Below are 18252 nucleotides of genomic sequence, written 5' to 3' on the forward strand. Positions count from 1 at the left end.
AGCTCGTTTACGACGTGGTCCCGGCGCTCGGACATGTTTGGGCCGCGTCCAATTTCGTCAATTATAAATAAACTCGACCCTTTGGATTTGTCATATCGCGAAGTGGCCCATATCTTTCACTTTTTTTCTGCCCATAGTCGTTATGTAATGATCGAAAACGAAAATCGAAGTGTTTTCTTTATCGATGTCTATCCCTGCCCCGCCTCAAAATAATAACACGAGCATAGTTATTACGCCAACAAAGTTCTAAAACACTATATTGACTTTTTATAAACATAACGGACATTTCTGAAAAGTAAATAGTTTCGGCTGATTTATCAAGCTTTTTAAATTGCATGTAGCGTTTAAAACACTAAATTATAAGTATATATTATCAATAAAGTGTCATCGTTGGTTGGCTTCTTCATTCAAAATTTTCAATTTTCCTCATACTCTGATTGTGCCAATCTTGTACAGATTTTGTATATTATATATTGTTAATAAAGAAAAAAATTATATATTTTTTTATGTATAGATGTCAGTAGTATACATACTCATATAACTCGTGCATGTAGGACGTAGGTACTTACACTATACAGGTACGGTATGCGTAAATCATACTCGTCTCCCATCATGAAATACAATAAAATGATAAATACAGGGATTACAAGAAACAGTATATCCAGAAACAATAATAATTTATAATAATAATGATAATAAAACACTTATGTATATAGTAAAACTAATATTCAGGGTACTTGGTTTTTATTAAGCAGCAATGTTTTTTTTTTTTTTTTAAACCAAGTAGTTTTATAGTATAAATAGATTAATGAATTTTATAAAAAATACTGTACTTTATTTTGCTAACAATTTGTATATAATGCAATTTTAAGAGATTTTTCGTAGTATAAAATGGAAGATTTGGAAATTGATTAATTAATTTAGAAAAACATTAAACTATTTATTATTAGAAATTAGAATTAAAAACAAAGAAAAGTGTTACAGGTTTTTTCAAATTTAATTGGTACTCATAACTTATATAATAATATAACATTGTAGTTTGGTACTTTTATTCATGTATATAAACATTAAACATTACAGGCCTCCTTAGCGATTATATACGTTTATTGTACTTTCGATCGACGTATTTTGATTAAACCATAACACATTATTAAGTTTCAAATATATTACGATGGAGTTAAATAGTTTTTAACAAATTAAATGAACAAATAAAAAAGCCATTAGGGCCTAAACAAAGACAATAATTATTATTTATTATTTATTATTTATGTAACATAATATAATATACAGTGTGATTCACCAATCAAACCCACTCACTCTTTATTTTTAATAATACCTGATGCACATATTTTCACTACTTACTAAGAAGTGTGTTATCCATTGTAACTTCTGTTTTCTTCAAATAAAGACCCACTTTCTCAAATCAAACTATTAAATAGAACATTTTTTTTTCGATCATTTTGATGTTGGCATCTAAATTAAAATTCAAACGAATGGTTTTGGAGTTATTTAAATTGATAGTTTAAAGACAAAATAGTCTTTACAAATGGTTTTACAAAAATACAAAATAGATATCATATTGAAACTAGTGTGTATTATACTAAACCTTTAAAAATTTAAAAATGTTGGAAGATTAATATTAATCACTATAATTTTAAAATCATCATAGTCCCTATACTTTTTAAACTTATTATCACGAACCTATCACGTACCTAAATACCTTGTTTAATAACTCGAGCAAATTTTGATTTCGACACATCAAAATTCTCAAAAAATGATTGTTAAATAATTTATAGTAAATAAAGGTACACCTTTAGAAAACTATGGTACTCATTTTAAAAACAGAATTTGTTTCACCATATAACAACTCTTAAATAGTACAAAAAAATATTAAGTACTCAAAATTATGTATATTTTAATAGTATTAATTATATTTTAAAGTATATTCAAAAATTCCGAAATTCAGACTTCAAATAACTTAAAAACTAAAGAAAAATGTCGAGGGGGTATCTTTGGCGAATCACCCATTATATATATGAACATATATATATATATTATATTTAATCTAAATACTACTATTTAACTGAACGTATATAATATATTATAGTCATGTAGAACAAATATCGAACTCCAGTTATTGGAAACGAAACAATTAATATATGTGGGATAAACATCTATAAACTAGACGAATATTGAATCGCCACATTTTACGTACGTTTGGTCGAAATCAAGATTTAAAACAGATTTAAATATTGTTGACTTACATCATATATCCGAACAATTTTCACACAATATGCAGGTATTATAGGTCATACACACGAATTTCACGACTTTGTACAATATTTATAGAAACATAATATTATATAATATGGTAAACTACATACTATATGTAATATAATCAAATAACAACAGTAATCATAATAATTATTATTTTTATACTGGAAGAAGTTGACCGCCGAGCAATATAATAATAATAATAGTGGGTAATGGGGATCATTCGAAGTTTTCGAAATGTGACAAAACGTCCAAGTGTTTGGCTAACTCTCTGACGTACTTCTTCAGAGATATCTCGTCTAAAAAGCTAGCCAAAGGCAATGGCGGTTGACACCGCGGAAGATACTGTTCTCCCTAAAACAGATAAAAGTGTTATTAGTTAGTAAAACCTATAACGATCTTAGGTAATAAATTAATAAATGTAAAAAAAAAGCGGGTAAGTCATGGATGTCGCTCTGATGTACAGTAGGTTACAAGTGGGTTACTGTAATGGATGGAATTAAATTTGAATCCAATGATATTATATCATTGTATATGAAAAACGATTCTGAGTGGAGACGGTTTATCTGTCTAAGATATATATTTTATATTATTATAAACATTTTCAAATCTTAGATTTAAAAAGAAAAATTTATAAGAATTTTTAGGTTAAAATAATTTCGGTCGATATGGGGGGGGGGGGGCACTTCACACACGTAAATAATTTGCGAATTTTTGTGATTTTTACGTATTTTGTCAAAATTTAAACTTTGAAAGCTTATAAAAAAAAACCGTGCCTACCTATGTATTTTTAATATTTTTTTCAACTGCTATTCTAGCAATATATTAGGAGCCTTATTGTATTAAATTTTCAAGTTTTTCTACCCAACAAATACATTTTTATCGATATTAATTAAAAAAAAAAACAAAACTAATAATGAAAGAAAATTGCATATGCCTATAAATAGTTCAACTTAAGTCGTAATTTTTTGAAATTTGCATGTATCTATGGTCATTTGTTTTAAAGTTACATCAAAAACCAAAATCGATTTTGTCGAAAACTGATTATGCGTAAAATTTCCTGTTATTCCCTTAATTTTTAGTTTGTTTACCACGGTTATTTAGAAAAATATTGAGAATATTTTACTTTTGACCCCCCAAGTACCAACTAGATTCATGTTCTGATCGAACGAGGTACACTGAAGTCGAAAATCGAAGCACTTTTACTGCCCCAATAAAACGCGATGACGGACACAAAAGTGAATCTAGTTGGTACTTTGGGGGGTCAAAAGTAAAAAAATTCTTAATACTTTTCTAAATAATTGAGAAAAACAAACTAAAAATTAAGGGAAAAACGGGAAATTTTACGCACACTCAGTTTTCGACAAAATCGATTTTGGTTTTTGATGTAACTTTAAAACAAATGACCATAGATACATGAAATTTTCACCTAATGTTTATATAAGTATATTCTATCCACCATGGAATTTTCAAAAAATTTCGACTTAAGTTGAACTATTCATAGGCATTTCAAATTTTCGATCATTATTAGTTTTTTTTAAATTAATATCGATAAAAATTTACTTGTTAGGCAGAAAAGCTTGAAAATTTAATACAAGGCTCTTAACATATTGTTACAATAGCAGTTGAAAAATAAAATAAATTCATAGTCACAATTTTTTTTTATAAGCATTCAAAGTTTGAATTTTGACAAAATACGTAAAAATCACGAAAATTCACAAATTATTTTAAGCTAGAAATTCATAAAAAATTTCTTTTTATATCTAAGATTTGAAAATTTAATACAAGGCTCATAATATATTTTTACAATAAAAATTGAAAAACAAAAGAAATATATAGTCACAATTTTTTTTTATAAGCATTTAAAGTTCAAATTTTGACAACATATGTAAAAATCACGAAAATTCGCAAATTATTTCAAACTAGAAATTCATAAAAATTTTTCTTTTTAAAACTAATATTTGAAAATTTTTAATAATCTATAATATATCCTAGACAGATAAACCGTCTTCGCTCAGAATCGTTTTTCGTATACAATGATATAATATCATTGGATTCAAATTTAATTCCATCCATTACAGTAACCCACTTGTAATCTACTGTACAGCACAGCGACATACACGACTTACCCGCTTTTTTTTTTTTTAAATTACCCAGTGTTATAAATAGTTATAAATTATAATTATATGTAATTACATGTTTTTATGTTAGGGATGGTAAAAATAACAGTACATAATCTACTAGTATAATTACCATGGCTATAGATTAAAAAAAAAAAAACTTTCAAATTTATTTAATGGCGTTCGAGTGTTTTCCCTATGCTAAGACATAAAAGCTAAAATCAAGTTCATGTGCAAATTGTGCAATGTGGTAACTGCAATATGAATGGTCAAAAATGTATGAATCATATTTGACAATAATAAATTACTATATAATAATATGCACTATTATAACTACATGTGTAGATTGTTGTTTTTTTGCGAATACTTTTACATCCGGAGACAAATTATTTTTAGATGTTGTTGCTTAACTAGGGATAGGTAGTCAATGAACACAGAATATCACTTTAAATAGTAAAATTATCATTCAAACACAAACAAAAACAAACTTGGCGAAGATATATTCATAATCATAATATAATTTTAATTATAATTTATAAATAATTTGAATACAAATATAGTTTTACGAATTTACATAATAGTATATGACGTGAACTAGGTACCCAATACATTTTTGATCATTATAGTAAATACTTTAAAATATATTATTAAATCGTGAAATAAAAAGAGTAAAAAAAAATATATCGATATAATAAGATTTCAGAGAAATGAAATATTTGTTTAATAAACCATCCAATACATTTAAAAACGATTTATACATTTTCAGAAATCCGTGGGATATCGCATATTCCTACGCTGTATGCAAAAGTTAATATGTATTTATGTGTTTGATACATTCAAAAATAGCACATCTCACAATCGCAAACCTTTCCACAATGCGTATTTGTAGATACTTTTTATGCCAATGTCTAAATTAAATCATATTTAATGTACGACTTGTTTTATTCATGTGCCATGTGTAGTATATTTCTTAACTATATACTATACTCTAATTGTAATTTTTAACATTATATAAAATATATAATAATAATTGTAGGCACATCTTACATCTAACTAGGTATGTATGACTTTTTTAGTAAACAAAAATTATATTACGCTACAATAATTAACTCAAAATAGTATATAGTATATTAATATATTATTAAGATGAATGACGATAAATAAAAATAATATGATCGTTAACTCACAACAAATGCTCGATGATGACGAAGTACAACGTGGCAAAAGACGTACCGCAGTAATAATAGTCGTAAAAAATCGTCACCAAAGAACTGTATATAAGAAACATCTGAAAAAACAACAATAAATAATGTTTATCTATTAAAAAGTTATTCGAAACAACTGTTTCTGGAAACTTGTATTATTTTTAACTCTTTTTATTTACCTGGTTTTACTTTGCTAGTAAACAGACGGCTAGCTTCCGTGATGAACCTATCTACGTACGAATTGGCCCTCTCCCATAAATGCATTTTAACCGTTAGAATGTTACATATGAGACAGAATGCAGTCAAAGGGCTATGTAAGAACAACGTGAACAAACTCCCGTTGTGCTGTAGTTGTTCTGTTGGATAAAAAAACACATAATGTTATAAGAACCACATATCTATAGTATATATATTTTTTAAATCAAACAACATAATAATATAATAATATGTATAATTATGATATAAGGCATTTAAACTTGAAGTCATATGAATTGATGATGTTTACAATTTGATATATTCCTAGAGGCTACCAATTGTGTACCGATTACTGACTTATATGTATTTTATGAATGTTTTGTTTTGTCTGACATAACTATTTTCAGCCATAAACAATAGTGAAAATCTAAACAAGATCTGTACCAACAAGATTCTACATAATATCTTAGCCAAGGTATAGTGTAGTCAAAAACTAAGAACCAAATAAAGTAAATTTCATAGATAAAACTATAAACTCGGAATTGGGGATTGTGTCGTTGAATATATATTTAAAAATTGTTTTCATTTGTTATTTTCTTAAATATTTAATGTAAAAAGTATGAATGAATAATGTATTTCAGATTATAAGGGACGTGTTTTTAGAATCAAAAATGTTTTTATTAGTGTCAATAATCACACTTTGTAGTAGTAAAAATATATAATTCTTTAACTTCGATAGCGAATTTCAGCGAAAAATTGGATTTATTTGGTACTTTAATGGGGATAGAGGCTACTTCTCAAGATAACCAAGAATAATAAAAAAAAAATGTTAGGAAACTGAAATTGTTTGTGCGCAACCAGATTTTATGCAAATTTTTAAAATCTTGTTTTTATGTTGAAATTAAAAAATAAATAACGTAGATACTTAAATATTTTATTTTATACAAGTTATAAATTTCAAAATATTTTGGCTTTTTTTATTATATTTATTGTCATTTAAAATTTTTAACTTTTTATAACTATTATCTATTTGTATATTGTACAATTTGTGTTACCTAGTGTATAAAAATACTTTTATCATATGTTTTGGTTACAGACAGTTCAAAATAATGAATTAGAATTTCATTGGTTAAAACTCATTATATTTATTGATATGTCTATTTTTATAGAAATATTATTATATTATTACTATGTTTTGATTTATTATTATATAATTTTTCCAACCGTGAAGCTTATCCGGCAATTCCTGGGGAGACATGAGCACGACGAACGGATGGCCGAAATACCTCGGTATGTATTGAAAGGCAAAGCTATTATCGGAATCAATAATAACGAACAATGGTTTTCTAGTGAACGGGTAAAGATCTCCTGGATATAAGCTATCAAATGATAAAAATAATGAATATATTTTTTAGATTCTGAAATAATATATTTTGGTTTACAAGATTTTTTGAATTCTTACCAGTGGATTTCTTTTACATGTACACCCTTTTTATTGGTCAGTTCCATTTCTCGTTTGCTACTTGCCATGACTCCTCCACAATCGTAACCCACTGAAAAATAATTATTTTTTAGGTCGTACCTAACTAAATTAAAAATATATTAAATACAACGATAATCATAAAAGTGTTTCCATATAAGTACCTAAAAAATTGAAATCAATAATTTTGCAATGGACAGTGACTAATGTATAAGAGAATATAAAAGAATTATATACAATTTATAGCCAATGCTTTAATCAATATTGTTACCTACCTACATAATACAAGTTGTATTATGTTCATAGCGATTAAATCATCGTCAAACTAAATTTCATATTGGTAAAGTTATACTAAATAAAACAAAAAAATAAAAATAGTGGTTGATTCAATACAGTCAGTCTATCATACAATAAGTAGAACTGTATAACTATTTATAAGAAATCTACAATAGTGAATATTAGTATTTTTATTATATGGCAACATATTTAGAATCTTACGTACCTACCTAATCGTAAATGTTTTCCAATTTTAAAATAAAATCATTTTTTGTTCTATATAATATCAAAAGATATTGAATTTTTACACGGTCGTAAATAGATATTATATTCAAATAAAGTTATTTTATTTTCAACGAAACGTTTTGAGGAATTATTAGTTTTATAATTTATATAAAGTTTGAAGGTATACACGAAATATTCAAGATATGTATTTTAAAACAAGCTAATCTCGTATATTAATATACATGTATTTAATTTGTTAATATTTTACTTACAATCATTTACATGTTTCGAGGTTTGAAAGCATCCATCTGCCGAAACGTACATGAGAAGCACGCCGTTTGCAGGGAGTTCTTTAAAACCTTAAATTAAAAATATTAAATTAAAACAAAAACAATAATAATATAAAATGTGCGTATTTGAACCTGTAGCTAAAAACATCATAATTTGAGTAATAGTTGGTTTATAAAGTATATATTTGTGAGGATTTTCTCTTCTAGAACTATTCACGTCGTGATTTGCCATCATAGGATATGCTAAGGTTTTATTACTAGTTATCGAGTAACTTTTTTCCTATAAAAAATATATTTAGTTAATAGTCATACTTATGTCTATGTCTCATTATAAAAAAATGAATAATATAGTATACGAATACAGTGCAGAACTGCAGAATATATCATCATGTATTGTTTTTAATTTAAAACTAAAAACAAATTTAATTAATGTTACACTTGAGTAAGATGACTCACAAATGATGCCCTAGAAGGAGGATCGGATACGTGATTAACTTCGTCTCTGTTTTTTTCTCTCTCTAACGTCTGCATCATTCGAAACATGTCTATTGTCATTTCGCTGAACTTGACCTACAATTGACAGTTTTATTTTTATAATTGTTGATTATGGCATTAGAGCATAGTGCAGCATTATTATTTATTATGCATTATGTCGATGTATTTATAGAGTAAATTATTCAATTTCCCCCACCTGTTCCGACGCGTTTCCTATGAGTATGATTTCTTGCAACGAGAGATTCATCATCGTGGATTTTTCCACCGGTGGCGTAGTCAACGGTGTTAACCTGTGAACATAATTATTGGTAGGTTACATTCCTATACATGATCTATAGCAATGTAAAAGTTTCTTTTTATTGCATATGTGCGTGTCAAACGAGTATAAGGAAAACGAATCATGCGTTAACGCTTTTGTATGTTGTAGCTTGTATGGTATCATTTGCGGTGTAGCGAACATGAAAATATATTGAATGTTGGCTGTTGACAGAGGGGAAATTGAACGGGTAGAAAAAAGACCATAGACACGTAATGTAGCCAATATTCACATACCTACAATGTATAGGCGTGCGAATGGGATATTTTCTCCAAGAACTCCAAGAAAAGCTCATTATATTTTATCCCCTTGAAGCCTGAAGGGTTCTTTTTCTTAAAGAATTTGATATTAGCTCATATTTTAAAATGTCTTTGAAACAGTTTTATGTCCCATCGTTTTATATTATTTTAAAATTTGTTATCATGGAGTAGTTTACCAAGGTTTTAATATCATTTTAATTTTGGTAGATATATAAGTACTTAGGTACATAGTTCTTTTTGTTAAGTTAAAAATGTAAGTAAATCATACCTAATACGATTACAATACGATACCTACATATATTAAATCAAAGTACGATTTGGATTACTTATAGAGTTTAGGTTCATAAGTTTTAATTTTATACCATCAGTTTTTAAAAATTGGGTTAGAAACGTAGAATAAATAGGTTATATTATAGACGAGCTAGAAACCCCTGTTCTCTGTAAAAAGTCGAAAGTATATTGTATTGCATAATACATGAAGTACGAATACTCAATGGATATTATGCAGTATCACGGTTAACGCGTTAAAAATATATTATACGAAATGTTTTAGTATAATAAATATTATACAGTTAAGGTATATTACATTGTATACTATATTACAGTATACGATAGTAAAGTGTCATAGGAAGCACTTGGCTCTAATTGTTTGAGGAATAACATTTATCACAATTTACTAGTCCATTAAAAATGATAAGTTTTCCTTCCAAATAGTTTTTTCTTGGGGGGTGGCAAAGTTCCACCGTGAAGTCTCCCTCCACCACCAATTCCACCTACTTTGTGTGTTGTACTATGTTGTTTAAGTACCTATATTATTACATTATATATATTTAGTATTTACCTATGTGAAAGTATGACACTGCTCTGGTCAGCGTGTAAAACGTTTACTATGCTGTCGGCTTTTACGAATGTTTTGATTTCTTCTAACACCAAAGACCATTCCAATTGGTCGTCCGGTTCGTACGTACTCGTATAGTCTACGATTTGCTTGTCGAGCTCCTAGGTACATAAAAAAGTATACACAATGATAAACTTATAAGAAATGAAAAAAATTGCGTGTAAGTAAAAAATAAAAACAAAACGATGCTGTATTAAACTAAAATGTCATCGATTTTTTCCCTTCATTATTAGGTAGGCGCAAAGAGGAAAAAAACAGTGAGCACTGAATCAGATTGATTACAATAATATATTTGATATTAATAAAAACTATCACTCTATTATACGTACAGCCAATAATTCGCGAATGGCTCCTACTCTTCTTAGCAACAGGCACACGACGATAAACCTAGCGTAATACCTCAGTTTCTTTACCATAAGATCAGATCTGAAAACATACAATTTATAAATTAATATCTGATGCAAAAATGACTTTAGTTGTATCTTTTTTATATCAATAAAACATTAAAACACTGTTGTCTATTGAAAATGAACCATTTTTCTTATAGTAAAATTGACATTAACTATAACTTTATTATAGATAATCAAAAGCCGTATTTTCGTTTTCTCAAACAGCTAATTTAGCAAAACTATACATTTTCATTTATCCTCTTTATGTGTTAAAATGGCTATTTATTTTAATATTTACACTAAACAAAATAACATTTTATCTACAAAGAATACCACATTAAATAGTACAGTTTTGAATTTTTTTGAAAATACATTTTTTTAAATGTTCACATAAATACCGACACTATATATTTAGTTTAAAACATAATTTTAGCCATATAATTAGTGGAAATCATTATTTATACTATAATTTATTTAAAACATGACTAAAATTATAAAATGTATTAGACTTTATTTGGAATATGTATCACAATTCTGTCATTTAGGCAAAAACACAACTACGTATTTTCATACAACTATATGATGTATAAATAATATTATAATATTAGCTTATTACAATTAGCTACATATCATTATTATATGTGGTGCATAATATTATTAGTTATTAGTAATTAGTTTATTGCCTACCCACTTTAAACGTCAGGAAGTATTTTAAATAGGTAAATCAAAAAAATTAAAGATTAATACCTACTCATAATATAATCAATTATTATGTGCGTTTTTGTCAGTGCATTTATTATATAGGTATACCTATACTATAGTCTATAGTTTTGTAATTTTTACAATCAGATATTTAATATAAATTTTTTAATCTATATGATTAAAATTTAATTGTTTAACTTACCTATCTTCCTGAGATACTCGAGAATAGTATTGTCTTCCTCTTATTGCTGAATAGAACGAATACGCTTCGTTCAAATTGTTCGTATCGCTGGTTCTAAGGCTAAAACGAATTATTTAATTTCATTTAAATTATGCGATAAACGCCTAATGAAATAATAGATATTATGATAATGTTGTGTATGATGTGAGGATCTTGTGCGTACTTAAATATATATATATATATACTATATAGTATAATTTATATTATATTAAATCCAAATTTACGTAGATTTTTGTGTAATGGAAATTTATATATTTATACACTGCCCAAAGAGTTTTAATCGATAAGTGAATTGTGTAAAAAAAAAAATAATAGGCCCGTCACGCTTGAAATACATGCCACGAAACTATTGTTTTATACTTGGAAACTATACCCCCAATCCCTTAAAACCCCAGTTAAAAAAAAATCTATGTACAGGGTGTAAACCAACTATATAATAACTTTTATTTTTTAAATTTGTATTAAATGTTTTTTATAAATTAAATATTATACTACGACTATCGTTATTAATAAATTAGAAAAATAAGTTATTTTAATAAAAACAAAATCTATTATACACAGTTGATTAACAACGATTGTCGGTTAATTCTGTTACACCCAGTACATATTAGCCGACAAGTCTAAGTATGACCGCGTTCGCATCGATTTTACGCATTATGTAAAATAAGCTATTTAATGGAGTGACTGCCATACATTATAATAGGGTACCTATATATGTATACACGCCTAATAGTGTAAAATTGTAGTTTTTTCTCCAGATCACGTTCACAAGTGGATAATATCATTAAAACCCTTGACCAATAATTTATAAGGATAACCCAAAAAAACACTTAAAACTTCGAGTAAAACACAGCAATGTCGAAGTCCAAATTAATTTAGTTTGTCAGTTTGCCATTTAGGGGCTGTCGTCGCTTGGTTCGTTGGCTTTTGTACCATTTTTTTTTATCTTTACACCACGTTAAGTATGTAGAAAGGATCAATAGTTATGGGCTCATCGGATAGTGTGGCATTTTTATGCCTGACTGAAGAATATGAATATACTCACTAGTAATGATAATACAGTTGACCTATTTTTGAGGCTATTTCACCTATTTGCCATCGCTTTAAGCCATATTTTGTATCCAACACTTGTCTGAAACAAAACAATTCAATATGAAATCATACAGAACATTTTTTATGTTAAGAATTTAGTAATAAGTATTTTTCAAAAACAATTTTTGTAGTTTTTAAGATTATGTTACTCTGTTAGGTAATATCACATTGTATATTATTATTTTAAGTACCTGCATCATTAATTATTCAATTTAATATACATTTGTACAAATAGTAATTTTGTTACATAAGCTCGACTTTACCAGTTGGTTGAGTACTATAATTTGTACATAAAAATATAAAAACCAAATTATAAATAGGTTTCATACATCAAAACATTATGTGTTATAAAGTTTCATTTATGTGAAAACTACAACGAATTAATATTAAAAACGATCAATAAAATTAAGCAAATAGAAAAAACATAGTTAAGTTTTTCATTTAAAGTATTTAAATAGTGGTGAACAGTATAACTTTAAGGTGTACATATATAAATATAATACTACGTATATTAAAAGTTAGAATAATTTAAGCTGCGCAGTGCAAAATATTATCTTTTATTCATAAAACTTGAGAGTATGACATCCATAAAAAAAGTAAAATCGAAAAAAAAACAAAGATTAAATTTTATACAATTTTTTGTTCAGCATTGAACTGAACACGTGAAAAGAATTCAAAATTATAATAATAATATAAATTCGCATAAATTATACCATTATACGTGTCATATATTTTGATTGTTACAATATAGCTTTATAAATATTTTGTTTAATTTAAATAAAATAAAGGAAAAAATAACAATCAAGATGAATGTTATACATTTTATAACGTTCGTGGACAAGGAACAAAATTAGTTTTTTTTTCATTCGTGTATTATTGTTATGTAAAATGCAGTATTAAACACAATATCAAATTAGTAACTTATTATAGTTACAGATAAAAATGTACACGATAAACTTCATATTAATATTAGACTTCTCATATAAATATGTATTGAAATTGAATAGATAGCCAGCAGTATTATATAGTGCAGTAGGCCGAACAAAACAACTTGGCGGACAGACTCGCCTTTTGGTCATACCTCTAGCAGTATTTATATATACGACCAATTATTTAAATAATTGTGCTGCTTAAATGCAAAAATTATATCATAATATTATAAAATATGTATATTTATGAATTACCTATGTTGCTGTTGAAACTTCCAAAGTTTTGTGTAAACGTCGAAAGTCTTGCCGAAATACCCTTGCCAGATTTTCTGACCGCATTGTGGAAGGTCTCTGTAAATATGATTTAAAATTTAAAATTATAATCTCTCCGAGTAAAAACAGTATAAAATCATTGCGTATCACTGAAACGTGCGTGGATGTTTTTTTCGCAGTAGTCGGAGGAATAGGAGAGGAAAATACCATCCGTGGCCTTTTTTTATAAGTATAATATAACAGCAGGATGTTTCTGCGTGTTTTACAAATATAGTATGGTGGCAATTAATATGACGTATTTTTCCAAATATTTTATTTTTTTATATAAATCAGTAAAACCCGTATACAAATACCTATAGAATATTAGAATATGTAAAGTTGATTTAATTACAAATTATGTTGACGCGTTTGCTTAAAGGAAATGGATGTTCTGCTGAGAAACCTCTTCAAAAACTTCACGGACTTATACGCTTAGATATATATTTGTATTTTATTATTATTTGTTAGTTGTTTAGAGAAGCGTAAGATAAAAAATACTAGAAGAGAACTTGACTGTTTGAGTTGTGTTTAAGAACAGAGTGAAGAGTTACTGAAGCGTTAGTAAGCGCTTGGATAAAAATGGATTTGTGTGGTTTAGACGGTTTATAGTGTAATGACATGAAATTTATTGTGTAATAGTCAAAAGCTAGTTTAGTAAGTGTTTGTATTTTTAAGTTGTTGTGAAGTTACTGTTTCTACTAACGTTGTAGGTACTATACACCTGTCATTAAGCGTAGGTTGATTAACTGAATGGATTGGATGATGTTAATATTAGATTTTTGGCTGTACCCCAATCCCGAATACTCGAATACCTATCAATATATTATACAAGTATACGACATGTGTATTTTTTGTTTATAGTTTATAATTTAATTTTGGTTCTTATTGAAATATTTGAGCTTAAAAGGTTTTGCAGTATACAGAGATCTACGAAACGTACTAACCTAATATAAACGTAATGTATGTCGAACAATTTATATACGTTTAGTAAAATTATGATGTGCCTTGCAGAAATTATAAACTAAGTACTAAACATAATATAGGTACCAAAACGATAATTTTTTTTTTTATTGGAGCATAATAATATGTACCTTTTTTTTTTTTTTAATTTAATATAATATAAATTTACAATCTGTAATAAAAATAAAACAATAAGTAAATGTGAGATTTTTTTTTTATTTACAAGGTTAGGAGGCTCGACTGAAGGGAGCGTCCATTGACACTACTTCAAACTGGTTATTATTTTTTTTTTTTTATTTATTTATTTATTTATTTTTTTTTATTATTTAGCGAAGTGATATGTACCTAAAATTAATATATTCATTATGCATGCGCTGCAGTACTGAGCACGGTGAAAAATGTTTAATCACTGGAAATGTCATTTTAGATCGTCAAACTATTCCTTTTCTCTCATTTTCTATTCTCTAATATGTAATCAGTGATTACAAATTACAAAATTACAAATTTGATCAAATGTACTGCAGTTATCGAATTCGTTCGAAGGTTAGATTGAAAATGTTCCAGAGCCGGAAAAGTGCTTACTTCTCTAATATTTACTATATCATATTTTATATAAAACTTGTATAATTTAAAAAAGTCTAAAAATTAGTTTATAAAAAAATTTTTGTTAATAAAATTTTAATTTGCATATTTTCCAATTTTAAGTGCTATTTATAGCGCTTAATGTGGTGTTTTTTAAGTGCATATTAAAGCGCTAAAAAATTACTATATTAGTGCTATAACTTCCGAGCCCTTGTAATCACTATGTATAATTACTAATTAGCATGGCGGTATAATAACAATTATACTAAGTACAATCGTGTATATATCAATCGTTTAAATATTCAATAGTTACTATAATTGTTATTTATTTTACATTTGAAATATTTTAATGTATAGGAAAAATCAGGTAATATTAACAATAGATACATGTATTCTTTTAAAAAAGACCCCAACCCGTTATTAAAATCTAAGCGTTTAGTAAATAATATCTTTAGAGATAAAACTGATGTATTTAAAATGTTTGCTCCCCGCTGAAAAACAAAAACGATATCAACCGCCAACGTTCTCGGATTTGTAAAAAAATGCAAACAAAATCGAATCCGGGCCTATTAATAACGATATACGATACGATTAAATTATATTTGTATACCTTCCTGGATAATAAGACACCCGGTACGTGACTCGATGGTTTCGTACCATATTTTTCGGAACCCTACCCACACATACAAAAACATAGACTTTTTCAAACGACTAAATCACGTCCCACGTTTGAATATAATACTCGTAAGACATAATTAAAAAAAAAAAATGCTAAGCTCACGAAGCAATGTAATCAGGGTATACGCGTCGCTTGGAGGTAACGTACTAACGTTAGTATTTTACTCCCTATTTCAACGGAAATGTGTGTTTTTTGTCAACACAAGCACAATAAGTGTATTGCGTAGAAGCATAAATGCCACACAATGTAATATTATTATGAAGCGTAGGTAAATAATCATATTGTAGATATAACCTACCCTAACCTAACCTACCTATACTATAGGTGTTATATTCTGAAATGTATTTCTAGATCTTAAGCCTACTACAGAGACTAACGAGAGAACCGCATTGAAATAATAAGTCGTCATTGTCATAATAATATTAATTATATGACATGTGTCAGTGAATCTAATACGATGGGAAAGGACAAGAGGCTAACCCCCTTTGGACTTGTAAGACATCATGCATGTACTTTATATATATGTAAATTAAATACAGTTTAGTATTGAAGTTATGTATAGAAATTAAATTTATAATTTATCTGAAAAAAACTCTCTCATCCCTTTTCAAAAACTTTTAACCGCCCTTGACGACGTGAGTTTTCAAAAAGCAGTGCCATAGTAACGTTGAATATTGGATGGTTCACTATGGTAAAAAATGAGAGAAACATAACGCGAAAACACCGGTCCGTAGTATACCGAAATGACTCATACGCGTGTACGCGCTCTGTTATATATATATTTTAGCTGCAGTACGCGAGTCAGCGATAAGAGAATATTATTGTATTTTCTCTCTCTCTCACTCCCTCTCTCTTTCTCTCTAGTTAAAATAATATCACAATATCGTAACACGCTGATATAAAATAATTAATACAATAACAAATTGCAGTATAATATTATTATTGTTAAATTAATTGTATTGTACTGCTTTAAAACCATAAACATATTAGTCAACAAAATTACATAGGTATATTTCATAAGAAAGGAAAAAAGTTTTTGTTGCCCTTTTAAAAGCTAAAAGCTGTAGCCGAAAGGGTATTGTTGCAGCATAAATAATAAAAATTAAATTAATTGTTATTAAATTATAGATGTGACGACGGACGCTATCGGATGACGTCGATTATATTGCCTGACGGGTTGATATTATAATCAGTCGCCGACTGCATACTTAATAGCATCGCCACTTACCGGAGCCCGTTGAATAGCTGCTTTGACTGTTCGAGCAGTTGACAGAACTCGACGACAATCTTCCGCTCGTGGTCATCCATGCTGGCCATGGTTGCGGCCACGACCATAATTATCACGAACACTGGTGTCGAGAGACGATCTGCTGATGTGACGGTACAAGCCACCACCGGCGATCACCACGTCGCCGCATCCGCCGCCTGCACCTTCGCTGCACAGTGGTCAACGACGTCGTCGTCGTCGTCGTCGTCGTCACCGTCGCCGCCGCGGACGGAGCCCTGCAGCAGCAGCAGCGATCTCACGTACTAGCGACGGGACGAGTCCGTGCGGCCGCAGCGCGTGTGGACGACCGGCAACTCCGTCCCGTTGACGGACAGCAGCGGCAGCAGCAGTAGCAGTGCCGTGTCGCGCACGATGTGGTCGGTGATTCGATACGGTGGTCCATGTCGGTCACCGCCGACCAGACGACTACCGTTGCACCTGCTCCCGCAACACTAATAATACGATACGATATAGTGTAATATTGTGACGATATTATTGTTACGCGCCGCGGTGAGCGACAGGATTGATATTGTTTTCTAAACCGATCGTCGTATGCGATTGTCACTCGCGGTTTATCACGATTTTAATACTAGATGCGCAGGCCGGCGGTATTGTACACGATATTCGTATTACTCACGCGGTATCGCCGTAAGGGTGGTTGTCGAACCAGTGACCGGTAGCGATGCTGCGGCGATCGTGATGTGTACACTGTCGTCGGGAGTGTGATGCGTGGCGAGCAGCGACGGCGATCGCACAACAACCGCCGATTGAGAGACGCGTCTCGTGGGCGGCAGGGGATGTGTTTAGCGCCGTATCGCCCACGCACGTGTACGGATCGATGTACGGCTGCGGCGCGCGCTCGGTCGGCGTTCATCCGCGTCCGGCGAAATAACAAAAATACGTAATCTCGGGGCGCGGTGGCACGCGTTTTGCGGGTTTCCGCGAGCGGTAGCAGTGGTAGTGGTGGCGTGGGGGGGAGGTTGTTTGCGCTGGTGCACTGGAGACGGCGGCGCTCGCGTCGGTCGTTTCAATTTCGGTGCGGCGCGGCGTAGGCGGTGTACGGAT

The 18252-nt window shown here is 29.3% G+C and overlaps 1 protein-coding gene across 1 annotated transcript; it reads right to left on the minus strand.

Moving 5' to 3' along the window:
- Positions 1-978: 978 nt before the first annotated feature.
- Positions 979-18148, minus strand: LOC149054208 (protein SCAI-like). Its single transcript, XM_089230543.1, has 15 exons — positions 17149-18148; positions 13643-13738; positions 12412-12498; positions 11328-11426; positions 10364-10460; positions 9978-10135; positions 8757-8850; positions 8522-8635; positions 8198-8345; positions 8048-8134; positions 7257-7347; positions 7019-7173; positions 5779-5955; positions 5582-5682; positions 979-2628 (listed from the first exon to the last, which is right to left on the minus strand). The coding sequence occupies exons 1-15, from the start codon at positions 17253-17255 to the stop codon at positions 2494-2496; spliced, it is 1746 nt and encodes a 581-aa protein (XP_089086669.1). The 5' UTR covers positions 17256-18148; the 3' UTR covers positions 979-2493.
- Between the last annotated feature and the right edge of the window lie 104 nt (positions 18149-18252).

This window comes from Diuraphis noxia, unplaced genomic scaffold, assembly GCF_037042655.1.
Source record: "Diuraphis noxia isolate RWA-SAM2 unplaced genomic scaffold, SU_Dnox_SAM2 contig0009, whole genome shotgun sequence".
In the NCBI taxonomy this organism is placed as follows: domain Eukaryota; kingdom Metazoa; phylum Arthropoda; class Insecta; order Hemiptera; family Aphididae; genus Diuraphis; species Diuraphis noxia.